Raw genomic sequence first — 27,526 nt, forward strand, 5'->3', positions numbered from 1 at the left:
GATCCCTATCACGTGGCCCTTCGTGGTCTGGGGGCTCGACCTAGTTGGGCCACTCAAAAGGGCGTCCGGGGGCTTCACCCATCTGCTTGTCACCATAGACAAGTTCACGAAATGGATCGAAGCTCAATCGATCTCCACGATCAAATTTGAGCAAGCCATACTATTCTTCCTCGACATCATCCATCGCTTTGGAGTACCGAACTCCATCATCACAAACAATGGCACTCAGTTCACCAGTAGGAAATTCATTCGATTCTGTGATGAGCAACACATCCGGATCGATTGGGCGGCCGTCGCGCACCCCCGGACGAACAAGCAGGTCGAGCGCGCAAATGGCATGCTCCTGCAGGGCCTTAAGCCCAGGATCTTCAACCGGTTGAACAAGTTTGGCGTGAGCTGGCTCGTCGAGCTCCCGGCAGTGCTCTAGAGTCTAAGGACAACTCCCAGCCGGGCCACAGGCTACACACATTTCTTCATGGTCTACGGTTCCGAGGTCGTTCTCCCGACGGACCTTGACTACGGACCACCAAGAATCAGAGCATACGACGAATATGGGGCCGAAGCATCCCACCAAGACGCCATGGACCAGCTAGACGAAGCTCGTGACATCGCCCTCCTCCGTTCAGCCAAGTACCAGCAGGCGTTGCGACGGTACCACAGTCGACGGGTGCAGGACCGAACCTTCAACGTCGGGGACCTTGTCCTCCGCCTCGTGCAGAGCAACAAGGACCACCACAAGCTCCTCCCACCCTGGGAGGGTGTAAGGTCCTAATGGCTAGAGGGGGGTGAATAGCCTAATAAAAATTTCTACTACAACACTTAACAAAATGGTTAGACAATTATGAGACGAAGCAAGTGTTGCGCTAGCCTACTCAAAATACAAGCCACCTACCACAATTCTAGTTTAGATAGTATCTATTCACACAATAGCTATGATACTACTCTATGTTAGTGTGCTCTCAAAGGCTAACTAAAGAGCCACACTAACCAAGCAAGCAAGCTCTCACAACTAGCTACACTAAAGAGCTTGACAACTAGTTTGCGGTAATGTAAAGAGAATGATCAAGAAGGTTATACTGCCGTGTAGATAAAGGAACCAATCAATCACAAGGATGAATAACAATGAAAACCAATCACCTCAGAATCAATGATGAACACAATGATTTTTTACCGAGGTTCACTTGCTTGCCGGCAAGCTAGTCCTCGTTGTGGCGATTCACTCACTTGGAGGTTCACGCGCTAATTGGCTTCACACGCCAAACCCTCAATAGGGTGCCGCACAACCAACATAAGATGAGGATCACACAAGCCACAAGCAATCCACTAGAGTACCTTTTGGCGCTCCGCCGGGGAAATGTCAAGAACCCCTCACAATCACCACGATCGGAGCCGGAGATAATCACCACCCTCCGCTCAACGATCCTCGCTGCTCCAAGCCGTCTAGATGGCGGCAACCACCAAGAGTAACAAGCGAAATTCGCAGCGAAACACGAATACCAAGTGCCTCTAGATGCAAACACTCAAGCAATGTACTTGGATTCTCTCCCAATCTCACAAAGATGATGAATCAATGATGGAGATGAGTGGGAGGGCTTTGGCTAAGCTCACAAGGTTGCTATGTCAATGAAAATGGCCAAAGATGTGAGCCATAGCCAGCCATGGGGCTTAAATAGAAGCCCCCACGAAAAAGAGCCGTTATACCCCTTCACTGGGCATAACTCGGGTTGACCGGACGCTGCTCCTCAGCGTCCGGTCGCTCAATGGTGGCCACATGTCTCCTGCGTTCAACAGTGAACGTTTGATCTCAATGGTTGAAATGTTGACTGGACGCTCCGACAGAGCTGACCGGACGCTGGACCCTCAGCGTCCGGTCGTTTATAGTAAGGGTCCAAACCGTGTTTTTGCCGACCGGACGCGTCCAATCATGCTTGACTGGACCCTGCCAGCGTCCGATCACACTGTGACTTCTTACTGTACTGACCGACAACACGACCAGACGTAGCCCTTCAGCGTCCGGTCGCAGAGTGACCCAGCGTCCGGTCGTTTGACCGATGCCAGCGTCTTCGCTGCTCCACCTGACCGGACGTGCCGGTCCAACCAAGGCTAGCGTCCGGTCACTTTGATAACCATATACCAATACGAGTTTCACCCCTCTTAATAGTATGGCTATCAATTCTAAATATGATCACACTCTATGTGTCTTGATCACTAAAACAAAATAGCTCCTATGGTTTATACCTTTGCCTTGAGCTTTTTGTTTTTCTCTTTTTTCTTTTTAAGTCCAAGCACTTGATCATCACCATGGCATCATCTTCATCATGCTATGATCTTTGTTTGCTTCGCAACTTAGAGTGTACTACCTATATCATGATCACTTGATAAACTAGGTTAGCACTTTGGGTTTCATCAATTCACCAAAACCAAACTAGAGCTTTCAATCTCTTCCTTTTTGGTAATTGATGACAACCCTTATACAAAGATATGAATTGAAATTCAATTGAATTCATGTTGCTTGCCCAAGTATATTTACCATGTGTAAAAGGATATGGACAAGTTTCATTAACCCCATATGGTAGCAATTTCTCCCCCTACATATGTGCTAAGAGTTTGGATTGTAGCTTGCACATATGATTAGATTGGAAATATAGGAGACAATGTCTACCAAATGATGCTAAGGTATAAAAGATGGACCTTTGAAGCATGATACCAATCGGAGTGCACCAATATACCATCCTTAGCACCATGGTTAGTTCAATACCACTTGGAAATATTTGGAAATGAAAGTTATCTAGTGATTTCATTTCATTATTTAATCTAACAACTAGCATACATCACACAAGCATGGATATTTTAAATTTAGAACTTATGCCATGCAAGCAAACATATGAAATGCACATTTAAATGCACCATACAGGTTCATGAGCTTGCTCCCCCTATTTATGTGCTTAAAATTTTAGTTGATCCCTTTCCTTTGTCATATCTCTCCCCCTATGTCATATATCAAGATATCTTTATGTTTTTTCTCCCTTTATGATATTTCTTCCCCTTTTTCACTATCTCTGCTACTATCTTTGTTTCTCTCCCCCTTTGTTATCAATGACCACAAAGGTTCAAAATATAGATAGTATTACTTGTAGAGTCGAGATTATCAATGTCAATCAATGGGGTGAGGATCATTTTTCTAAATTTGGTCCAATCTAGATTATTTGGCAAAGATATTTAACTCGGTTTGATCCAAGGATAAGCTTCTTCACACCTCCAAATAAGGGTTATCTTGTACCATGTTGAGTTAAATACTTAAAGCTCATTTTCTAGATCAAACACTAGGTTTATAAGCCCATAAACATGTCATGCTATTACTAGATCAAATCAAGCATAGAAGCAATAATGATACCATATAGACATCAAAATCATTTGATTTTCATGAAAGAGCTTAATAAAATAGAACCACTTGAAAGGTCCTAATAAAATTGAAAATGTGACTAGATGCACTAATTATGTCCTTAGCAAAGATGTATGTCATGCCAATTAACTTTTACCTTGGATTGCTCGTAGGAGAGGCATGTCATATGAGTGGAGAGTGCATCAACACATATTTAAGAAATTCCATATGTTCAACTCATTTCTTAGCTTGCAAAACCTTTTCTTATCCAATGGCTTGGTGAATATATCAGCAAGTTGATCTTCGGTGCCTACACTCTCAATGCAAATGTCCCATTTTTGTTGGTGATCTCTTATGAAATGGTGGCGGACATCAATGTGCTTTGTTCTTGCATGTTGAACCGAATTATTAGTCAACTTGATTGCACTCTCATTATCACATAGCAATGGCACTTTCTTGAACTTGATTCTAAAGTCACACAAAGTGGCCTTCATCCAAAGTATTTGTGCACAACAACTACCGGCGGATATGTATTCGGCTTCGGCGGTTGATAATGCAATACTATTTTGCTTCTTTGATGACCATGAAATAAGTGATCTTCTCAACAATTGACATGTGCCCGAGGTGATCTTTCTTTCAACCTTGCATTCCACATAGTTCGAGTTGGAGTAACCAATTAGCTTAAACTTTGCACCTTTGGGATACCACAAACCAACATTTGATGTATGCTTCAGGTATCTTAATATCCTCTTTGTAGCCTTCAAATGACTTTCTCTTGGTGAGGCTTCAAATCTTGCACACATGCATACACTAAACATGACATCCGGCCTTGATGCGGTCACATAGAGTAGGCTTCCAATTATAGATCGATACAACTTTTGATCACCATATTTCCACTTGTATCACTATCCAAGTTGTCATTTGTTCCCATTGGTGTGCTAATGACTTTGCTATTAATCATGCCAAACTTTTTGATCATGTCCTTGATGTACTTGCCTTGACTCACAAATGTGACATTCTTCAATTGCTTGATTTGAAGATCAAGGAAGTAACTCAACTCTCCAATCATGGACATCTCAAACTCATTGGCCATCATCTTTCCAAACTCATCACAAAAATCTTGATTTGTTGATCCAAATATGATGTCATCTACATAGATTTGCAATACAAATAGATCTTTTCCAATCTTCTTGATGAAAAGAGTGGTATCAACCTTGCCCATTGTGAACCCTTTAGAGAGTAGAAAATCCATCAATCTCTCATACCATGCTCTAGGTGCTTGCTTCAAGTCATACAATGCCTTCTTCAACTTGTACACATGGTTGGGTTTCTTGTCATCTTCAAAACCGGGCGGTTGCTCAACATATACTTCTTCATTGATATAACCATTGAGAAATGCACTCTTAATATCTATTTGATAGAGCTTGATGTTGTGGGCATAAGCATAGGCTAGCAAGATTCTTATTGCTTCCAATCTAGCAACCGGGGCATATGTTTATCTAAAGTTAAGACCTTCAACTTGTGTATAGCCTTGTGCTACCAATCTTGTTTTATTTCTTACTACTATCCCATCTTTGTCTTGCTTGTTTCTAAAGACCCATTTGGTTCCAATCACATTGTGTCCCTTTGGTCTTTCTACCAACTCCCATACTTGATTTCTTGCGAAGTTGTTAAGCTCTTTATATATAGCATTGACCCAATCAATATTCTTTAAAGCTTCATCTATCTTCTTTGGTTCAATGGATGACACAAATGAAAAATGCTCACAAAATGATGCCAATCTTGATCTTATTTGTATACCTCTTAAAATATCTCCAATGATAGTTTTCAAAGGATGATCTCTTGCAATATTGGTTGGTTGGTGGATTGGAACTTGATTGCTTGCACTTGCTTGATCATTGGGTTGAGATGATGTACTAGCCACTTAATCTTGTTCATTATCATGAGAGCCACTTGCACTAACTTTATTTGTATCATCTTGCACATTTGAGTTAGAGAGCACTTACACTTGATTATCTTCATCATCATTCACTTGCCTAGGCCTCAATTCATCAATATCCATGTTCTTCATGGCATTTGAAAGTTGAATGCCTCTAACATCTTCCAAGTTCTCATTCTCTACCTGTGAACCCTTAGTTTCATCAAATTCAACACCATGAACATACTCAAGAGTACCACTATCCAAATTCCAAACTCTATATACTTTGCTTGTAATGGAATAACCAAGTTGGAATCATTCATCACATTTCTTGTCAAACTTGCTCAATCTAGTGCCTTTCTTCAAGATATAACATTTGCAACTAAAGACTCAAAAATATGCAATGTTGGGCTTTCTACCATTCAAGAGCTCATATGGTGTCTTCTCTTTCAATCGGTGACAATAGAGGTGGTTGCTACAATAGCAAGCCGTATTGATGGCTTCGGCCCAAAAAGATTGACTCACATTGTACTCACTAAGCATAGATCTTGCCATATCAATAAGTGTTTTATTCTTTTTCTCAACAAGGCTATTTGATTGAGGTGTGTACTTGACCGAGAATTGATGTCTAATTCCATATTCATCACACAACTCATCAATTCTAGTTTTCTTAAACTTACTACCATTGTTACTTCTAACTCTCTTGATGGTTGTTTCAAACTCATTGTGAATGCCCTTGACAAATGACTTGAATATTGCAAATACATCACTTTTGTCCACTAGAAAGAATACCCATGTGTATCTAGTGTAGTCATCCACTATCACAAATCCATATTTATTACCACCGATACTAGTGTATTGTGTTGGCCCAAACAAATCCATGTGCAATAACTCAAATGCTTTACTAGTGCTCATCATGCTTTTCTTAGGATGGGTGTTTCCAACTTGTTTGCCGGCTTGACAAGAGCTACAAAGCTTATTCTTTTCAAACACAACATCTTTCAAGCCTTTAACTAAGTCATGCTTAATCAATCTATTCAATTGTTTCATTCCAACATGACCAAGCCTTCTATGCCATAACCAACCCATGCTAGACTTAGTGAACAAGCATGTAGATAATTTAGCTTCACTAGTATTGAAATCAACCAAGTATAGATTCTCATATCTAAAGCCTTTGAAGATCAAGTTAGAGCCATCTACACTTATGATCTCTACATCATCTACCTCAAATATGCATTTGAATCCAAGATCACATAATTGAGCCACGGATAGCAAATTGAAGTTCAAGCTCTCTACTAGCAACACATTGGATATGCTTATGTCATTGGATATTGCAATCTTACTAAGGCCTTTGACCTTGCCTTTACCATTGTCACCAAATATGATACTATCATAACCATCATTGCCATTGGTGTTGATTGAGTTGAACATTTTTGCATCACCGGTCATGTGTTGAGTGCACCCACTATCAAGAACCCAATGCCTTCCTCTAGCTTTGTAATTGACCTACAAAAGAAGATTAATTCTTTTTAGGTACCCAAACTTGCTTGGATCTTTAAAGGTTAGTCACTAGGCTCTTTGGTACCCAAATGACTTTCTTCTTTGAGCCCATCCATGGTTTACCAATGAACTTAGCCTTCACACCATTTGTACCCTTAGTAAGCATATAGCATGAATCAAGCTTAATGGAGGATACATTAGCATTTTTGCTTTTGTTTTTGCATTCTTGCTCTTTGTGAACCACTTGCTTGCAACTAGTGCAAAACCGACCATTGTTCTTCACAAAACTAGTCTTGTGAGGAGTAAAGTCTGCCTTACCTTTTTTGGGGGTATATCCCAATCCCTCTTTGTAGAGAGAAGCTCTTTGGCTACCCAAGCACATAAGCAAGCAGTCCTCACCACCATAAGCCTTAGCTAAGGTGTGAGTGAGCTTAGTAACCTCCTTCTTGAGGTTCTCCTTCTCAACCACTAGTGAGGCATCACAAGTGAGACCATCACTACTAGATGAGGTAGAAGTGGAAGTGCTATAAGAAGGGTTAGTAGTAGCAACAATGATAGGCATAGATAGTGATTCATCAATTATATCACAAGCTAAACCTACATTATAAGTTTCAACATGCTTCTTTATATTTTGCTCATCAAGCAAAGAGGAATGAGCCTTTTCAAGCTTTTTGTGAGCTTTGCCAAGCTTCTCATTGGCTTCTTCTAGCCTCTCATGAGATGCATTGAGCTCATCAAAGGCTTGCTTAACGACTTTTAGTTCCTTACGTAAGCTTTTGCATTCCCTTCTCTTGATATTAAAGTGTTCTCTAGTATCTTCTAACATGTCAATTAATTCATCCTTAGTTGGTTCATCATCATTATCACTATCATCTTCATTTTCATATTCATTTTCATCAACATGTTCTTCATCACTTTTATCATCACAAGTTTGTACCATAGTAGCCTTCGCCATAAAGCATGATGAAGATTCGAAGAGAGAAGGCTTCTCATTGATAGCAATGCTTGTAAGAACCTTCTTCTTGGTGGTCTTATGATCATCACTATCATCATCATCATCACTTGAGGAAGCATCACTATCCCAAGTGACTACATATGAACCATCCTTCTTCTTCTTGAAGGCCATCTTGTCCTTCTTCACTTTCTTTTCCTTCTTGTCCTTCCTCTTGTTCTTCTGGTTGTCATCATCATTGTCGCTATTGTATGGACATTAAGCAACAACATGATCTTTGCTTCCACACTTGAAGCACCTTCTTGACTCTTCTTTGTTCTTGGATGAAGACTTCTTTCTTCTAGCACTTAGAGCAATGTCATTGTTTTGGAGAAGTGCTTCTTCGGCCATGGTGGGATTCTCCAGATCTTCAATCTCAATTTTTATTTCTACCACCTTCCAAACCTTCCTATTGATTGACTTGAAATAAGTTGTCATCTTGGCCTTCCAATAGAGATAGTTGGAGCCATCAAATTGGCGTGGCTTTTTGGTGTTGTTGATTTGAGTTATTTTAACACCGAAGGTTGTTAAGCCTCAAATAAAGATGACCTCGACTCTGATACCACTTGTAAGGTCCTAATGGCTAGAGGGGGGTGAATAGCCTAATAAAAAATTCTACAACGACACTTAACAAAATGGTTAGTCAATTATGAGGCGAAGCAAGTGTTGCGCTAGCCTACTCAAAATGCAAGCCACCTACCATAATTCTAGTTTAGATAGTATCTATTCACACAATAGCTATGATACTACTCCATGTTAGTGTGCTCTCAAAGGCTAACTAAAGAGCCACACTAACCAAGCAAGCAAGCTCTCACAACTAGCTACACTAAAGAGCTTGACAACTAGTTTGCGGTAATATAAAGAGAGTGATCAAGAAGGTTATACCGCTGTGTAGATGAAGAAACCAATCAATCATAAGGATGAATAACAATGAAGACCAATCACCTCGGAATCAATGATGAACACAATGATTTTTTACCAAGGTTCACTTGCTTGCCGGCAAGCTAGTCCTCGTTGTGGTGATTCACTCACTTGGAGGTTCACGCGCTAATTGGCTTCACACGCCAAACCCTCAATAGGGTGCCGCACAACCAACACAAGATGAGGATCACACAAGCCACGAGCAATCCATTAGAGTATCTTTTTTCGCTCCACCAGGGAAAGGTCAAGAACCCCTCATAATCACCACGATCGGAGCCGGAGACAATCACCACCCTCCGCTCAACGATCCTCGCTGCTCCAAGCCGTCTAGGTGGTGGCAACCACTAAGAGTAACAAGCAAAATCCGCAGCGAAACACGAACACCAAGTGCCTCTAGATGCAAACACTCAAGCAATGCATTTGGATTCTCTCTCAATCTCACAAAGATGATGAATCAATGATGGAGATGAGTAGGAGGGCTTTGGCTAAGCTCACAAGGTTGCTATGTCAATGAAAATGGTTAAAGATGTGAGCCATAGCCGACCATGGGGCTTAAATAGAAGCCCCTACGAAAAAAAGCCGTTATACCCCTTCATTGGGCATAACTCGGGCTGACCAGACGCTCTGGTCCTACTGACCGGACGCTTTGGTGGCCACATGTCTTCTGCGTTCAACAGTGAACGTTTGATCTCAACGGTCGAAATATTGACCGGACGCTCCAACAAAGCTGACCGGACGCTGGACCCTTAGCGTCCGGTCGTTTACAGTAAGGGTCCAAACCGTGTTTTTGCCGACCGGACATGTCTGGTCATGCTTGATCGGACCCTGCCAGCGTCCGGTCACACTGTGACTTCTTACTATGCTGACCGACAACACGACCGGATGCAGCCCTTCAGCGTCCGGTCGTAGAGCGACCCAGCGTCCGGTCGTTTGACCGACGCCAGCATCTTCGCTGCTCCACCTGACCGGACGTGTCGAGCCAACCGAGACCAGCGTTCGGTCACTTCCAGTGACCTCCGTCTTTTCTATTTAGGGCGCCGGTGGAGTTTCTTACCCTTGCTCCCAAACTTCACCACCCTTGATCAAATGTGCCAACCACCAAGTGTATCACCTTGTGCACATGTGTTAGCATATTTTCACAAACATTTTCAAGGGTGTTAGCACTCCACTAGATCCTAAATGCATATGCAATGAGTTAGAGCATCTAGTGGCACTTTGATAACCGTATTCCAATACGAGTTTCACCCTTCTTAATAGTACGGCTATCAATCCTAAATGTGATCACTCTCTATGTGTCTTGATCACTAAAATAAAATAGCTCCTATGGTTTATACATTTGCCTTGAGCTTTTTATTTTTCTCTTTCTTCTTTCCAAGTCCAAGCACTTGATCATCACCATGGCATCATCTTCATCATGCTATGATCTTTGTTTGCTTCGCAACTTGGAGTGTGCTACCTATATCATGATCACTTGATAAACTAGATTAGCACTTAGAGTTTCATCAATTCACCAAAACTAAACTAGAGCTTTCAGAGGGGTCGTATGTCGTCGCAGAAGTACTCCGCCCAGGCGCCTACAAGTTGAAAACTATCAATGGCGAGGTCTTCACCAACGCCGGGAACATCGAGCAGCTATGTCATTTTTACCCTTAAATAAACGCATACTTCTTATTAGTTCTTGTCTTTACAAATCTTCGATCTTTAGTGACATCCGACCCCTACAAACTGCGAGGGGTCGGACCTCACTCGGGGGCTGATACAAATGGTACAAGTAGGTTTATCGTGCAGACACTTCCTGTGTTAACTTTGCAAACATTCTCTAAGTTTTTCACTCTTCCCGTAACAAGTCCTAAGGGCTAGGATTTTGGGAGCAAATTCTGAGTATAACTGTTAGGACTGCGAGAATCCCACGCCCCAGCGGCTACGACTTCTTTGCTCATTAGCGTAATCAGAATGAGTTCACCCGCACTCCTAGTTTTTTGCAACTTGAGCCATGGGAAGGGTCAGAGGGCACCAAAACCTCTTCTACAACAAAGGAAGCTGAAAAACTGTTTGTCGTAACAAAAGATGAAAATTTGTTCATTTTTGCACAAATTCACCACTTACAAAGTGATTTCATCGCAAGGACTAATGTACTCTTCAAATTCAAAGGACTGTTCACTCGGGGGCTCCCCCATAAACTTATTCAATTACAGTCTCTACCTAGCTTTGCTATGAGTACTACTACAGCCGCCGCGCCACGCTCTCCATCGGCAACGTCCGGCCATGTACATGGGCCAGTTCGTCTACTATGGCTGCCATGCCACGCTCTCCATCGGCAACGTCCGATCATGTACACGGGCCAGTTCGTCTACTACGGTCGCCGCACCACGCTCTCCATCGGCGACGTCCTACCGCTCCGTGAGATCCTCAAAGGCGTCGTCATCTGCGACGTCAAGCACCACGCTAGCGACTGCGGTGCCCCTCCGCCGAGGCGTCAAGGGACTACGCCATCGTCATCAGCCACAAGCCCGACAACGGCGTCTGGGCGGGGGGCGCCCCCGCCGAAGGAAGGCCGCAACACACAACAGCAAAACCGACGACGTTCAGCACCCTCCAGCGCTCCCCCTCCTTCGGCAGCAGCGACCCCTCCTCAGCACAGGCGACCCACACCATCTCATCTACGTTGGATGGCCTCCAGCTTGACATCACGCTCCAGATTCACGAGCGGATCTGTGAGTTTTTCTCTCCCTGGCATTACCCTCTCTTACTTAGGAACCGATGCATTTGGTGGAAAGGAAGGAGAAGAGGTGGCGGCTCAGAGGCTGGCGAGGAGGTGGGACAAGAATTCCTCTTCCCCCCCTATTTAAAGAAGGGGCTCAGCAGCTAAGGAAAGGCGAAAGGTTGAGACGAAAAACTTTCTGCCTCCCCTATTCAATGCAAATGTGAAATCAATGCTGACAGAAATATGAGGGGACGCAACGAAGCCGGAGGGGCGCGCTCTGGTCGATAAGACATCGCCTGGTCAGACAGAACATCGTCTGGGCATGGCCCACCACTAATGCGCCCTGGGCGCAAGAACTAGGGCACGCTCGCATGCAGGCAACTCTCTGCTTCCCTAGGCAGGACCGTGGAATGATCGAACAACAGAACCCCCCTCCAGGCAGGACCGTTGAAAGATAAACACCTCTGTTTACTTACTTTGAGTGTTAAATTCTTTACCAAACCTCCGACCCCGACAATGGCAGAGGCACGAATATTGCTCGGGGGCTGCCGAGGGTGTCTATTTATGTAGACACCCCCTTCGCCCGACCCTTCCTTACGTTTAGAACCGGAAGCGCGGTGTGTGGGTATAAAACTTTGAATACAACTAGATGAACCGCCAGACCCTATGCCTCGACGGCTACGGTGTCTTTTGTTCACCAGCATAAATCGAACTCACAGTCCCTTGCACCACAAGCCTCGGCCCTTGCCTTCCCGAGAAGGGTTTGGAGGGGTCTCCCTGCAGAGCCTCCTTTGGGGAGAAGCTGTCAGGTCGACTAAAATCAATCGGGCGGCTCGAATCACCGCCGAGAGACCGAAACAAAAAATAGCGATGCTTATGCAGGTTACGCCGCCTTCATCGCAAACATCGGGCCCAACACATCTTGTCGGAGCTTCCCATCGCTCATATCACCAAGGTAACGTTACCAAACCCCACTTTTGTTTTAATTAAGTGATACATTAAAACCATACATCCGAGCATTGCATATGCAAATCTCTACATCTCAACGCTTCGTGTCGCGTCACGAGGTGGCAGCCGCCTCATTCAATATGAGCGGCGATCGACCGAGGTTCGAAGGCCGGCCCGCGAAGGGCTCGAGGCCGCCTTGCGTCAAACAGAGCCAAGGGAGGAAAACAGAGACGAGCCCCAGCGGCCTTGCCTGATCCCGCTCAGAAGCGAACAGGGACGTCTCGACCTTTCTCGTTTGATTCTAACCCCGAGCCAAACCCACAGAATCTCCATCGAGGAGAGGCCAACGGGCCACCTAAGCCTATCGAACGGCTCGGGCATCTGCTGGGAGGCGGGTTAAGAAGTAGTGAAATGCCACATAAGGGCTCTACCGACCCCGTCAGCAAATGATGGACGCGGATTTCACACGAACATACTCGATAGCGAGCTCATTGAGCGCGACACTCGAGCCATCGAGGCAAGTGTCGTTAACTCGGCCCCTCCAATTGCGGAAACCGATGATAGGGTAACACACGAAAACACGGTCAACCCCTTTTAGACCCTAAAGGGCTCGGGGGCTCGAGCCGGGTCGAGAGACCGAGGTTCGAAGGCTGACCCGCAAAAGGCTCGAGGCCGCCTCACGTCAAACAAGAGCCAGGAGAGAAAACACAGATGAGCCTCAACGGCCTTTGCCCAACCCGCATTAAGGTGAATAGGGTCATCTCAACCTTCTTGTTCAATTCAGCCTCTAGTCGAGCCCATAGAAATCCCATTGAGGGGGAATCTGTTGGAAGGCGAGCCAAGGAGTAATGGAACGCTACCCGAGGGCTTTGCTGACCCTATCGCGAAGCAAACGGGATCGGATTCTGTCCGAACATCCTCGTTAGCGAGCTTATAAAGCTCGTCACTCGAGCCATCGAGGCAAGTGACGTCGCCTTAACCCCTCTAGTTGTGAAAAACCGATGATGGGGCGACAATCATGAATGGGCTAGCCCTTTACCGAATCCCCACCATGCACGAGGGCTCGGGGAAGGCCGGACTAGTGATAAGACCGAACGCACGGTCACGTAACAATCACCAAAGTCTTAGGTAAGGGGTACGTACAAATGCAAACGCAAGTTCGCTAAACTCACTCAGGTCTCCAGTAACATCTGACCCTAGTGACCATAGGGGGTCAGATTTCACTCGGGGGCTGATAAAGGTACAGGTACCCCCTATTCCTTTCCTTTTTCAAAAAAGTCTTTACAGCAAACCTCTTCCTCGCACCAAAACTGGCGGCAAAGTTTAGGGGAACAGATTGGTAAGACTGCAAAAGACCTACACCCAGCACAATCAAAAGCTCCCCTAAACACCTCGGGCCCTACAGTCTTAAACAAATGGAAGGGTCGGATCGCGTAAGTCTTTTCTCATTGCAAAAAAGGAAGAAGGTAAGATCAAACAAATAAAACAAAATTACAAAACAAAAGCCACGAATTCGCTTTCGGACACAAAAGTACCGACACTTGTTCACATATTATAGATAAGTGTTTATCAAACTTATTCAACTAACTACTTCCGCGAAGGGAGAACATCTTCTTTCAGCCTGTTCGCCAGGATCCGTGCAAGGGGAGCCACCACCTTCTCCATCTGGTCCAGCTCAGCATCTTCATAGACAGGCGCGAAGCCTTGGCTCATCACCTCCAGGTTGATCTCCCGATCATAATGGGAACGAGCGACAATGAAGGCTTGGGTGATCCTGGCGTGAAAGGCGTCCTCCTCAAGTTGGCCTACCCGCACCGTGATACTCGTAGCACGAGCCGCGAGCGAGCTGGTTCCCTTTGGCTGCACCACCCTTAGGTCATCGATGACCACCCCGATAGCGGCCTACAGAAGGTCGTGCTCGTCACTCTTGGTCTGAAGGATCCCTCGCACTTCAGTAAGCTCCTTGTCTAGCCTGGCAGCGACGTCCTCGGCGTCCAACCTTCGGTTCACCATGGCTCCAAGATCCGCCCGGAGGGACTCAACCACCCGACGCTCCTCGCCGTGCTCCCGAATGGCTCGGTTGTGATCCTCACGGGTTGTGCCGCGCTCCGAACGAAGTCTTTCCTCGGTCCGGCATAGCTCGTCCCGCTCCTTGCGTAACCGGGTGATCACCTCGGTGTCCTGGTCCACCCTCTGCTGCAACACCATGGACCTCTTCTCAGCCTTTAGCTTGAGGTCCCGCTCCGTCTCTAGCTCTGCTAGGAGCTCGACGGCCTGCTCACTGGCCGCAGCATCCTTCTGGAGCAGCTCGTCCCGCTCCTTTTGGATCCTGGTGGCCTCCTCCTTATCTAGCTTCACCCTCGCCGATAAGTCCTCAAACATCCCATGGATCTCCTCCGTATCCTGACACGCCTCGGCCTCCCACTGCTGGGCGGCAGCCAGCTGCGCTCCCACATCTCCTCATAGCTAGGCCTCCTTGGTAAGGCGGTCCCATTCCGCCTTTTGCTCACGGAGGAACCGGGACTTGTTCCGGCTACGAGCAACAATACTCTAAAAAGAAGAGCGGTATCAAAAAACAAGAAACACAGAAATGCGTGAAGAAAGAAGAAAACAAGAGAGAAGATCAAGCAGATACCCGGCTAGAGGGAATGAGGATTTCACGCAAGGCACCACTGGCCTCCCTCAGGGCACCCATCACAGCTGAGAAACCGACATCAAGATTTTTAGCTCTAAGCTCTTGGCAGCAGCATCAAGCAAAAAAAGAACCGACGTTGGGTCCTAAGCGGCCATCCACTGGAGCGGTGGCTCGCCCCGTGCGGAGGAGCGACTACCTCCCGACAATAGGGCCAAAGGCGGCTCTCTTCTGGTCCTCCCCACCACCATCACAGCACCCGAAGACCCTCCGGCCATGTCCTCCTCCATCAGGCCCACCTCGGGCGCCGTGGCCTGGGCCGCCGGTGGTGTGGATTGCGCCGCTCCCTCGGGCGCCGCCATGGCGACGTCTGGCCCCGTCGGGCTTGCTGCGGTCACGGTCACCACCGCCTGGGTCTCTGGTGGCACGGACCGCGCTGCTCCCACGGACGCCATCGTGACTGCATCCGGATGCGCCTGGCTCGTCGGGGTTGGGGACCGTCCTGTCGCGTCCCTCTCTGTCCAGCCCGCGTTGAACACCGTCGTTTGAGCCACCAGAGGCACAGACTGCGTCGGCCCCTCAGACGCCACCATGGCTACGTTCGGCGGCTCCTGGGTGGGCGCGGTCACAACCACATCTGCCGATGATACCGGACTCCCGGCTGGTGGGGTCGTGCCCGCCATGGAAGATGACGCCTGCTCGGCAACCACCGAGGGCGTGGGCGCTGCAGGATCGGCCAACGAGGCCGCAGCGTCAGTGCCGCTCCTGCCCGAAACAGGGGCGACATTGGGCAGCGCGATCCGTCCTGCCTAGAGGGCAAGGCTCTTCTTGGGCACCAGCCCCAGAGAGCGGCCCGTCCGCAAGAATCTACATGAAGGTGAAGGGCGTAAGGTCAAAGCAGGAAAATAAAAAGGAGGAAAAACAGGGGAATCAGTGGCTTACTCTAGCGCCTTTGGGCGGCGGGAACGTTTTGGGAACGAACCCCCAGACCCCCCCCCCTCCCCGACTCATCTGGGCGGGCCTGTTTCGAGCCTGCCCCCTGCTCCCAGGCAGGGGAGCTCGTCTCCCTTATCTCTAAGGGCGTGGCAACGAAGCCGTCCCTCTCCGTCAATGCCTCGGGCAGGGCGGCAGCACCACCCGCCTCTGTCATCTCGTGGGGTGCGGCAACATAGCCGGCTCCCTCCATCAGCACCTCGGGGGCAGCGGTAGGTTCACCTCCTCCCACCCACCGATCCTCCGCCGGCACCTCGCGCGAAGCGGCGGACTCTCTGGCTCTCGCCGGCTCTAAGGATGGGCTAGAGGTTCGGCCCACCTCGGTCGACCTCATGGACTCGCTTCCCTCCGCGTGGAACGAAAAGGGCCCCTGCATGGATGGGTGGGCACTTGTCAGCGTATCCTCGTCCTCTAGGACGTCCCAATCCACGTCGGCAGCTACCTCGTCATCGTCGTCGTCGTCATCACTGCTTACCTCCTCTCCTCAATCTCGTGCCTGCTGCTTCTGTATCATCTCCTTCTTCTTGAGCTCCCTTGTCCTCTTGTCCCACTCGGCCGCGGTGCGATTCGCCGCCGCCAGGACCCGGTCCTTCGATGTTGGGCCGGACTCTCCTTGAAGGAAAGTCTCCTCGGCTGGTCCCGCCATCCCAAAGTTAGCATCAAGGGGTCAGAAATTCAAGAGAAAAGAGAAGTGCGGGGAAAGAAGGCCTACGAAGTCAAAAAACCCCGGTTCTGTCCGCATCGGGGGATGCCCCGGCACCGGATACACATGATCGAGGACGATGCCGACGGAGTCCTTCGAAGGCTCCATTGCCTCCTTGATGTGATGCGCCACCTCGGAGGGAGGAAGTGCTTCATCGACGAGCACCGTCCCTTCAAATGACACTCCAGGCACCATCTGATGTAGGGGAAGCGCGCGCGCCATCAGTGGCGCCACCCTCCTCGCATGGTAGGCACCAATGATCCCCGACCCCTTCACGCCCTGGTTCTTCAGAGCATGGAGGGTGGCAAGAAGGTCGGTGATGTGCTTCTAATCCTTGGTCAGGACGCCCCACTTCCACGACTCCGGGGCCTCTTCGATGAGGCGCCCAGAATACTTCGGTAGGGGGGCATTCACGTCATCCCTGTCGTAAAACCACTGCGAATGCCACCCTTTGTTGGAGGTCGACAAACGCATCAATGGGTAGCCACTCGACCGGGTATGGTGTAGATGAATGCTGGCACATCCCATCGGTACACTCACCTCCTTCCCCCCAACCCGCCTCTTCGACAGGCTGACGGCGAAGAAGTGCCGCCACAAATCGAAGTGGGGATCGATCCCTAGGAAACCTTCACACAGGGCAACAAATGCCACCATATGTTGGACCCCACTGGGAGTAAGATGCTGCAACTCCACCTGGTAGTAATCCAATAGCCCCTGAAGAAATCTATGCATAGGTACGGCGAATCCCGCTCATGGAAGATAGCAAAGGACACGACATACCCTTCGGGCAGTGACGGCTCATCCTCATCACCAGGCAGCAGCCACCCCTCAGCAGCGGCCGACGGGTGGAGGAGGCCGCGGCGAACGAGGCCCTCCAAACGCGAGGGGTAATGCCAGATCTACCCCACAGCTCCATCGAGACATCGGGAAAAAAGGTGGGTGCGAGCTCAACTATGGCCGCGACGTGGGTGCGAGCTCAATGGCGGCAGTACGGACGTAGGAGGCTAAGGCAATTAATAATGGAAGAGTCAGACGCGAAGGCGAGGAGGCAGAATATGGAACCCTAGGGGTGAACCCCACGGTTTTATAAGGGCGATGGACGCGAGAAGAACAATCGTCCTCCTCGATCTCTGAGCCTGCCACGCGCACCGCCGCGTCACCTCGTGGGATACGCGCCCACGATCCCTATCCTTCCCCACCAAAACCGCGCTAGACGGTTCGCCTTCCCAAGCGAACCGGACTCCTTTCCCATAGAGGGGATATGGGTTAGAATGCTTCTTCTCTGGCCCACCTAGGCCTGGAACGCCTAGGGATCGGCCCAACGGTCTCGATGACCAACCCAACAGGGGATGGGCCCGTAAGCAATCGGGACCCAAGTACACGAGCGTCTGTAGGGCCTCGATCCAAAATCGAGCCCTGGCCAGGTTGACCCTGGACGAAATCCCCACGAACGGAACACCAGGGTTCCCTTAAAGCTTTTCGGTTGACAAGACCAAACCTCATAGCCTTGCCCGCAAAGGGTCCGAAGCACCCCCCTGGGCGATTCTTCCCAAATCACCCGGGGGCTCGGGGGCTACACCCATCGGGTGCGCTCGCACGCACCCTCTGGCAAACCAAAATACCCCCCGGGCGATTCTGCTCGAATCACCTGGGGGCTCGGGGGCTACTGTCGGGGGCCTAATATCGGGGTACCCAATGAGGTGGAACTAATAACCATCGAACGTTAATGCTTCCGGTCAGACAAGAGCGCTACTACGCTTCTTGCCCGAACGACGGAAAATTGGCTCTGCCTCGCTCGACCCCCGAGGACTGGCTCCGCCTCGCCTGACCCCCGAGGGCTGGCACCGCCTTGCCCGACCCCCGAGGGCAAGCTCCGCCTCACCCGACCCCAAGGGCTGGCTCCGCCTCGCCCGGCGTCCGAGGGCAGGCTCCGCCTTGCCCGACGTCCAAGGAAGGGCTCCGCCTCGCCTAACGATCGAGGGCAGACTCTGCCTCACCCAACAAGTACGTCCTACGCCTTCATAAGGATGAGCACAGGGTACGACATGACATTCGAGTCAACCGCCATACCGAGGACCATGTCCTACACGCCTGTAGGAAGGTACCATCAGGATACGATGGGATGGGCGCTTTAGACCATTCCAGCATTGTAGAGTCCGAATAGTGTTGTAGGCGCCGCCTTCAGCCCTCAGACACGGAACCCGACACATGTATACGACAACCACTATGGTCTAGGAAGAGACTCGCGCCCTCTACAGTAACGGATGTACTATCACCACGCCATGATTCGAAAGGAACGGCGCCCGCTCGACGACCCCTTGGGCCCGCCACTTCGATCGGAGCACTCGTTTTGGCCTCCAGCCGCTTCCGGATGCCCTTTCCGATCGGAAAGCCTTGCCCAAGGCGCTACTTCCGACTCCGACCCCGTGTCCCTTCGACCGGGGCTCGTAGGAACTAGAAGACGTGCGGAGAAAGGCAAGGCAAGGCTCACAAGTCAAAACCACTATACCAGAGACCATACCCTGCACGGAGCAGTACTCTACAGCCACCTTGAACATTCTACAGTGACATCGATAGTGTTGTAGGCGCCTACCATTATCTTGTACCCGCCGGTATGGGCAGCGTCTACCATTATCTGGTACCCGTCGGTATGGGCAACAAGGCTTGGTAGACATGGACAACAAGGCTCGGTAGCATACGCACCCTTTTCCTCTCACTTGTAAAGCCATCCCCTTCATCTATAAAAGGGGATGTGCTTCCTCCAACAAGGGGGACCAACTTGGGACAGATGAGTTGAACACACGTGACACTTCATACACAGCAGAGTAGCGACCAAGCTCTCAGCACCCTTTTCGATCATTTGATCAGAGACTTAGGACTCGTCCTTCTCTCGATAGTTTTGTACCCCTACTACAAACCATTTTCGGTACTAATAACACGAGCAGCAGCAGCAAATTGGACGTAGGGACATTCAGCCCGAACCAGTATAAACCTCGTGTCCTTTAGTGCACCATCCGGGCCTAACGCGCAATAATCACAAATTTACTAGCCGATGTTTATTCGAAACACCAACAATGTGTATATATATGTAACCTGTACACCCAATTTTCAATTCCTACGTCCGCCACTGGTTTGGAAGGTCAAGTAGTGCCTAAGAAGGATACCTTTCGGTATCTGGGATCGATGCTACAGAGAGATGGAGATATTGATACGGACGTTAGCCATAGAATCAAAGCAGGGTGGATCAAGTGGCAACAAGCTTCTGGCATTCTCTGTGACAAGAGGGTACCACAAAAGCTAAAAGGTAAGTTCTATAGAACAACGATTAGACCGGCTATGTTGTATGGAGCAGAATGTTGGCCTACAAAGATTCGACATGTGCAACAACTGAGTGTTGCAGAAATACATATATTGCGATGGATTTGTGGCCACACAAGAATGGACCGAGTTCGGAACAATGATATACGTGATCGCCTAGAGATAGCACCAATTGAAGAAAAGCTTGTCCAACATTGGTTAAGGTGGTTTGCCCATGTCCAAAGGAGATCTCCAGATGCACCAATGCATTGTGGAGTCCTAAGCCAAGCTAATAATATAAGGAGAGGTAGAATAAGACCGGAATTAACATGGGGGAGGCAATAAAAAGAGATTTGAAAGCTTGGGATATACCTAGAGATATATGTTTGAATAGGAGTGCTTGGAAAGCAGCTATTGAAGTGGCTAAACCGTGACTTGGAGTTCTTGGTGGGTTTTAACTCTAGCCTACCCCAATTTACTTAGGACTGAAAGGCTATGTGTTGTTGTTGTTGTTGTTTTATATACAGCTTATCCAACATTCTACTATATTAAGACAATTTTTTGTGAACCTGTGAAATCAAAATGAAGAAGGGCAGGCCTGGTGCAGTGGTGAGAACTGTCTCACTGAGTCATCAGGTCATGGGTTCGAAGCAGCCTCTCCGCAGATTTTGCGGGGGAAAGGCTTGGCTCGGTTTTTTTCTTCCCCAGACTCCCACTCATGTGGGACAGTGGGAGCCTCCGACACTGGGTCTGCCTTTTTTATGAAATCAAAGTGAAGACAAAGGTTCTGTTCAAATATCTTTTCTTTGCATTAGATGCTCTGCTGCCTTATCTTATGTTCCCTGTTCTAGAAAAATATGCTCTCTGCACTCATCTTTATATTACTGGAAATTTATTTATCTCTTGTTGTATGCTTTTCGCGGATGATGTAATGCTAGTTAATGAAAACCGGACATGAGTGAATCAGAAACTAGAGTAATGGCGGGAGACTTTGGAGTCCAAAGGTTTTAGACTCAGTAGAACTAAAACTGAGTATATGAGATGTGATTTCGGCACTACTGCTCGGGGGAGAAAGATATTAGTTTGGAAGGTCAAGTAATGCCTAGGAAGGATACCTTTCGATATTTAGGATCAATGCTACAGAGAGACGGAGATATTATTGAAGATGTTAGCCATAGAATTAAAGCAGAGTGGATGAAATGGCGACAAGCATTTGGCGTCCTATGTGACAAAAGGGTACCACAGAAGCTAAAAGGCAAGTTTTATAGGACGACGATTAGACCTGCTATGTTGTATGGTGCAGAATGTTGGTCTACGAGACGACATGTTCAACAGATAAGTATCGCGAATGCGTATGTTGCGTTGGATTTGCGGTCATACAAGAAGAGATCGAGTTTGGAACGATGATATACGTGATAGATTAGGGGTAGCACCAATTGAAGAAAAGCTTGTTCAACACCGGTTGAAATGGTTTGGACATGTTCAACGGAGACCTCCAGTGGCACTGGTGCGTAGTGGAATCCTAAGCCAGGATAGTAACGTGAAGAGAGGCAGAGGAAGACCGAAGTTGACTTGGGTAGAGACAATAAAAGGAGACTTGAAAGGATGGAATATACCCAGAGACTTAGCCTTAGATAGGAGTGCTTGAAAGACAGCTATTCACGTGTCTGAACCTTAATTGCTTTTGTTGGGTTTCAACTGTAGCATACTCCAACTTATTTAGGACTTAAAGTGTTGTTGTTGCTGCTCTTGTTGTTGTTGTTATCAATATTTCCATGATATTGAATTACGGGTTTGTAAGAGGCGTACTGTGAAGAACGTCCCAAAGTATGCTGGGCCTTTTGTCCGTGCTTCAGCTGGGCCTTCTAACGAATTTCTCTTCTTTGTATATCTGCATGCAGAATGGATCCCATCTGTGGCCACTGGCACTGCAGAAGAGAAAAAAAAGGCCGTTGCCCTCTTGAGCCCGGTGAGATTGCTGTGATCCTGCGAGCACTGGGGTACACGAGCGGAACGCAGATATACGTCGCGTCAGGGCGAGTCTACGGCCGCAAGAACCGGATGGCTCCCCTCAGGAACATGTTCCCCAACTTGGTAGGCACAGGCACAAATCCACAGCTCAGTGGCAACACATTGTTTGCTTGAACCCATGAAACCAAATGGCCACCCACTTTATTGTATCAAGCTGAAACCAGTAAGCCATTGCCATGCATTTGCAGGTGACGACGGAGGAGCTGGCGAGCGCGGAGGAGCTGGCGCCGTTCCGGCGGCACGTGACGAGCCTGGCGGCGCTGGACTTCCTGGTGTGCCTGCGGTCGGACGTGTTCGTGATGACGCACGGCGGCAACTTCGCCAAGCTCATCATCGGGGCGCTCCGCTACGCGGGGCACCGCCTCAAGTCGGTGAAACCGGACAAGGGCCTCATGTCCAAGTCCTTGGGCGACCCCGACATGGGCTGGGCCTCCTTCGCGGAGGACGTCGTGGTCACGCACCGCACGCGGACGGGACTCCCCGAGCCCACCTCCCCAGCTACGATCTCTGGGAGAACCCGCTCACGCCCTGCATGTGCAGGGCCTGAGCCTGAGGGCCTTCCCGAGTCCTCGTCTTCTCGAGCCATCTTCCCCTAGGAGCTAGGAGTAGTCCGTAGCCACTCCCATTAGCATTTCAGCAAGTATGCTTCCATTAGTTAAGCACCTACGATTTTCTATGTATTTTGTTGGCCTAATCTGTAGTTTGACATAGATCAGTTCTTGCTGAAAATGTATTGGACAAAGCAGTGAATGAAGATAATATCAGTAACCTGCTTTTCCAAAACTCCTTTTGGATTTACCAAACTGAGCCAAGAAATGACTCACCTGAGATTTGGCTGCCGACATGACGTGGGATACCGTGAACTCGCTAGTCGTGACGTTTCTTCCACGCGGCAGCTCGGCAGAGCCATGCCGCCTCTCTGCCCGCCACGTTCTCCTGCAACTCGATGCACTCAAAAGCTATTAAGAACTGGATTGGTTCTCGAACAAGAACAGAAGAGAGACAGGAGAAGTAGCAGAGCAGCTAGAAAGAGTGATCAGCAATGGCGCAGCTTAGAGCACCCTCCGACGAGCAGCGGCAGGAGTTGGCGCTGCACGGCGTCGTCGCCGGCGGGAACGAGAGCAGCAACAAGAAGGCGCGCGCGGGGCTCTGCGGCGTGCTCCGCGAGCGCAAGGTGGTGGAGCTGGCGCGCGCCAAGCGGCGGCTGGTGGAGGTCCCCTACACCGCGACGCTGGTGCACACGGCCAACGCGCTCCTGGCCACGCGCGTCTCCGGCGTGGCCGTGGCCGCGCCGCCGGGCCACTGGATCGGCGCCGGCGGGTCCATGATCCTCGAGTCCGACCCGGCCACCGGCGCCGTCCGCAAGCACTACATCGGCATGGTGAACATGTTCGACATCCTCGCCCACATCGCGGAGGCCAGCGACGACGCCGAGGCCGACGGCGAGGCGGTCGACCTCGACCGCCGGATGGCCGTGCCGGTGTCCTCCGTCATCGGCCACTCCCTCGAGGGCCTCACTCTATGGACGCTCCACCCGACCACCAGGTACGCCGGCCGATCTCCACGCTCTTTTTTTTTTCTCCGATGAACGACTGGTAGAAATCTGCGCGTGCGCGACATGTACGTAATCACCTGCTCGTTTTGTTGCACCAGCGTGCTGGACTGCATGGAGACGTTCAGCAAGGGGGTGCACCGCTCGCTGGTGCCGCTGGAGAGCTCGGCGGACAACGTGCTGGCGGTGGAGCTGGTGGAGTCGGCGCCGGGGTACCGGATGCTGACGCAGATGGACGTGGTGAGGTTCCTCAGGGCGCACGGCGCGGAGCTCAGGGGCGTGCTGTCGCGCACCGTGCGCGAGCTCGGCGCTGTGAACGACACGGTGTTCGCGGTCGCCGGCGGCACCAAGGTGATCGACGCCATCAGGGCGATGCGGGCGGCATCGCTGACCGCCGTGCCCGTCGTGGACGCCGCCGCCGTTGGTAGCGGTACAGAGACCACCCTTCAATACGTGAGTACTGCACGCACCTCCGATCCGAACACCCCGGCGACGCCATCTCCTGTCTGAAATTCCTGTTGCCTGTTGTGCTGCTGCAGGGGAACGGGCAAAGGGCGATCGAGACGTTCTCGGCGACGGACCTGCGTAACTGTCCGGTGGCGCGGCTGCAGCCGTGGCTGGGGATCAGCGTGACGGAGTTCAAGAGGAAGGTGGCCGAGTACCGGGGGAGCAACAGGCCCGTGGTCCAGGGCGCCGACGCCACGGACACCAGCACCCCGGCCGACACCCCCGCGGCTGCCGCCGTCGCCACTGACGACGAGCTGAGCGGCCAGCAGCAGGAGTCGGCGGCGCTGGTGACGTGCTCCCCGGACAGCACCCTCGGCGAGGCGATTGAGGCGGCGGCGTCGAGGCACGTGCACCGGCTGTGGGTGGTGGACGAGGAAGGGCTCCTCCGCGGCGTGGTGTCGCTCACCGACATCCTCCGGGCGGTGCGGGAGGCCGCGCTCGGCGAGGACCGGGAGCTGCACAGCATCGTGTCGTTTTGAAGTTGGTAGTGGCTGTCTGTCCATAGTGTCCGCCTGTCTTGCTGCTGCAGGGTACGCGCGCCAGCAAAGAGCGGTCGAGACGTGTTCTCGGCGGTCGGCCGGCCGCCGGCGAGCTTGTTTTGCCTTTGTTGCTTTGTTAGGCTCCTGGCTCTGGCTCCGATCCAGGCGTTGTATTTCGTTTACACGCCTTCATCGTCACGTCTGTTTTTGCATCGTTTTACTGGTCATCAACCATAAATACGTGATGCACTGCCGGTGTTTCCAGTGATAGACGGCAGGATCGATCAGTGTCAGACTGTAAGCGATGCTGATGTGCCTGAATGCCTCCTCACGAGCCGCGAGCTCGAAACATTCAAGCGCTCGAGCACGGGGGTGCCTGTCGCGAGAAAGCATCGAGTCTGTCCGGGTGTTTTAGCACCTGGCAACACGAATTTTTTTTTTACTGTTTTATCTTCCTTCTCTCCGCTCTTCCTCCTTGCAAAAATCACAAGTAACGAATTACAAATCATAAGTAACAATTTTTTTTCTATGAAAAGACAGAGACAATTTGGTACCCAAGTCACGAATCACAAATCAAAAGTAACAAATCATAAGTAACGAATTACAAATCACAAGTAACATTTTTTTATGAAAGAACAAAGACAAAATTTGCGTCGGAGTTGAGGAGGAAGAAGCTCGCCGGAGTTAGGAAAGATGTCGGGGGCAGCACGGGGATGGGCGGGCGCCTGCATCGCTGTGCGGCAAAAAAAAAATCGTGTGCCACTTAGTGAAAATCACTCGGTTGTTGTATAGCATTTCCGCATATAAAAATAGATGTGCATGACACTATATATGACTGGTTCTTTTGTGCGATCATTCTTGATAAAAAAGAACAAATGATGATCTAGACATAGGGGAACGCCGGCCATCTCGATCGGCTTTCCAGTCCGTCGAGTTGCCAAGATTACGAAGAAAGTCGAGTAGTCCACGCGCCACTAGGCCTGTTGCGGAAGAACAAGGGCGGGAATAGATAGTCGATCGGTGATGCTGAGAGCATCTAACTAAATATGTTGTCTATCCTATATTTAAGGAGCGGAGGTAAAAAAAATCACTCCACCAGACTACCTACTTGACTACGCTTATCTTATATTTGGGTAGTGAAGAGAAAAAAAACTACTTCAGCAGGCTACCTACTTGACTACTTACTTAACTACCTATTTTTATTGGCCTAACAAATTTCTCCTCCCACTACCAACATCTGTTATGCCAGCAAATGTTGGTACCTATTTTTCCTCCGTCTATCTTCTTTCCTATTTTTCCTCCGTCTATCTCCTACCCGACACGCAGCGAACCGCCCGCCGCCACCCACGCCTTCGCCTTGCCCTCGCCTGTGCCGGCCCTCCACATCCCGTGGCCCTCCCCGAAGTCCTGCTGCTGCCCTTCCGCTGCCGTGGCCTCCCACACGAGCTCCTGGTGCCCCATCTTCACCCGCGCCCGATCTTCTCCAGCTGGCGCGGCCTCCATTGGCCGAGTTCGTCTATGGCAAAGGAAGGAAGCGAGGAAGGGGTTAGACATGTGGGCTTCACATGTCATTGGCTGTTAAACTGAATTCGAGAGCTATGATTTTGGTAGTACTACTGGACTTGAACTAAAATTTAGGTAGTATAAAAATAGATGATGTGCCGATGCGCTCGTCACGACGCGCGAACGATGCATGCAGTTTCCGATGCGATGGAGCGTGGAGAGTTGGAGACGCAACGGAGACATGGGTTGCCTCGTTCATGTACAGCCATGGACTGAGATAGAGACGTGCACGCGCGGCGGCACCAATTCCGAGCTGAGAAATGAGGACGCGAGTTCACGCTGGCGTCTTTTTTTTAATTTTTTTTATCACGACTGATATGGCGTGATGCAGACAGCGAGACTCGAGAGCATTGACACGACACATGCGGAGACGACTGCTTTGCCACGCACACGGTTCGCTCACGTCGATGGACATCATCGTCGCCTCGTCCTCGTGGTGGCGCGCCGCCGAATCTCCGAATCCAAATCCAACTCGTGACGGAGACGGCACGGACGGCGGCGCCACCAGACACCGGCCCCGCCGGCAGCGACGTGTACGCGGCGCGCAGGGGGGCCCTGGAGGCCTGGTATGGTATCGGATAGGGCCGAGACGGGAGGCGCGCGCCTGGCTCGTCATTCATCATTTCCTTGGCTGGGGCCTGGGGGTCCTCCGGTCGACCGTTGCGCGCAGCCGTACGCCGTCGCTCTGCCTGAGTACCTTCGTCCTCGTCCACCTTCACATTCTAGCCACTAGTACTAGCCAGAGCCAGGGCTGTTTTGGGCCTGCTTGGTTTCTTTGCAGGATCCTGTTACACCGAGCAAGGCTATTTTGCACGGATGTATGTTTGTTCGGAAGGTCGTATCGTATCGTGGATTATTTACTGTTGGCTAGTTTGATGTGAGAGAAAAATATTGTTCCCGACTGAAAATTTACGATCGTTTACGAGCAAGCGAACAGGCTATGATTGATTCCTTTGCACCGTCTCGGGAACAGTGACAGCAAGATTCGGCTTGCTGACGTGAGACAGCCAATTTGGCTCGCCCGGCTGAGCGAGCTTCTTGTCGCCCGTGCCGGCTGAGCGAGGGGGCCTGTGGGGGAACCAAGCAGCCCTTTGTTGCCCCGCCGGCCGCCCTAGCCAGCTTGTATTGCCTGGCCCGGATGACGTGGTGTGGTGGCTTGGACCAAAATCGTGTAGTTAGTCCCATCTCTGAGCTATTAGAGAATTGTGGGTGCGTCCGTACCCATAGAAAAATAAAAAAAACAATGATAATATTCAATTTTTCACCATATTTATATCTCCGTGATAAAAGTTTACGCACACACGAGTCGAACACATGCCCCCTCGAATGAGCTTGAGCCCCGGTTAGCAGCCCCCCTAGGAGTCTAGGACAGATGTCCCATCATGTGTGGTGCCCGGCCGGGATC

The 27,526-nt window shown here is 50.0% G+C and overlaps 2 protein-coding genes across 2 annotated transcripts in view; both read left to right on the top strand.

The window, feature by feature from the left end:
- LOC136466684 (protein PECTIC ARABINOGALACTAN SYNTHESIS-RELATED-like) overlaps positions 1–22,689 on the top strand; it is a 52,968-nt gene extending 30,279 nt beyond the window's left edge. The window contains exons 6-7 of the mRNA XM_066465169.1: positions 21,891–22,083; positions 22,209–22,689. Of these exons, the coding sequence (XP_066321266.1) occupies positions 21,891–22,083; positions 22,209–22,616 (601 nt within the window). The 3' untranslated portion in view covers positions 22,617–22,689. The remainder of the gene's footprint in view (positions 1–21,890; positions 22,084–22,208) is intronic.
- A 249-nt stretch (positions 22,690–22,938) lies between these two features.
- LOC136466685 (SNF1-related protein kinase regulatory subunit gamma-like PV42a) lies at positions 22,939–24,807 on the top strand. Its single transcript, XM_066465170.1, has 3 exons — positions 22,939–23,565; positions 23,674–24,025; positions 24,112–24,807. The coding sequence occupies exons 1-3, from the start codon at positions 23,063–23,065 to the stop codon at positions 24,556–24,558; spliced, it is 1,302 nt and encodes a 433-aa protein (XP_066321267.1). The 5' UTR covers positions 22,939–23,062; the 3' UTR covers positions 24,559–24,807.
- The last annotated feature ends 2,719 nt before the right edge of the window (positions 24,808–27,526 follow it).

This window comes from Miscanthus floridulus, chromosome 7 (genome assembly GCF_019320115.1).
Source record: "Miscanthus floridulus cultivar M001 chromosome 7, ASM1932011v1, whole genome shotgun sequence".
NCBI classification, from domain to species: domain Eukaryota; kingdom Viridiplantae; phylum Streptophyta; class Magnoliopsida; order Poales; family Poaceae; genus Miscanthus; species Miscanthus floridulus.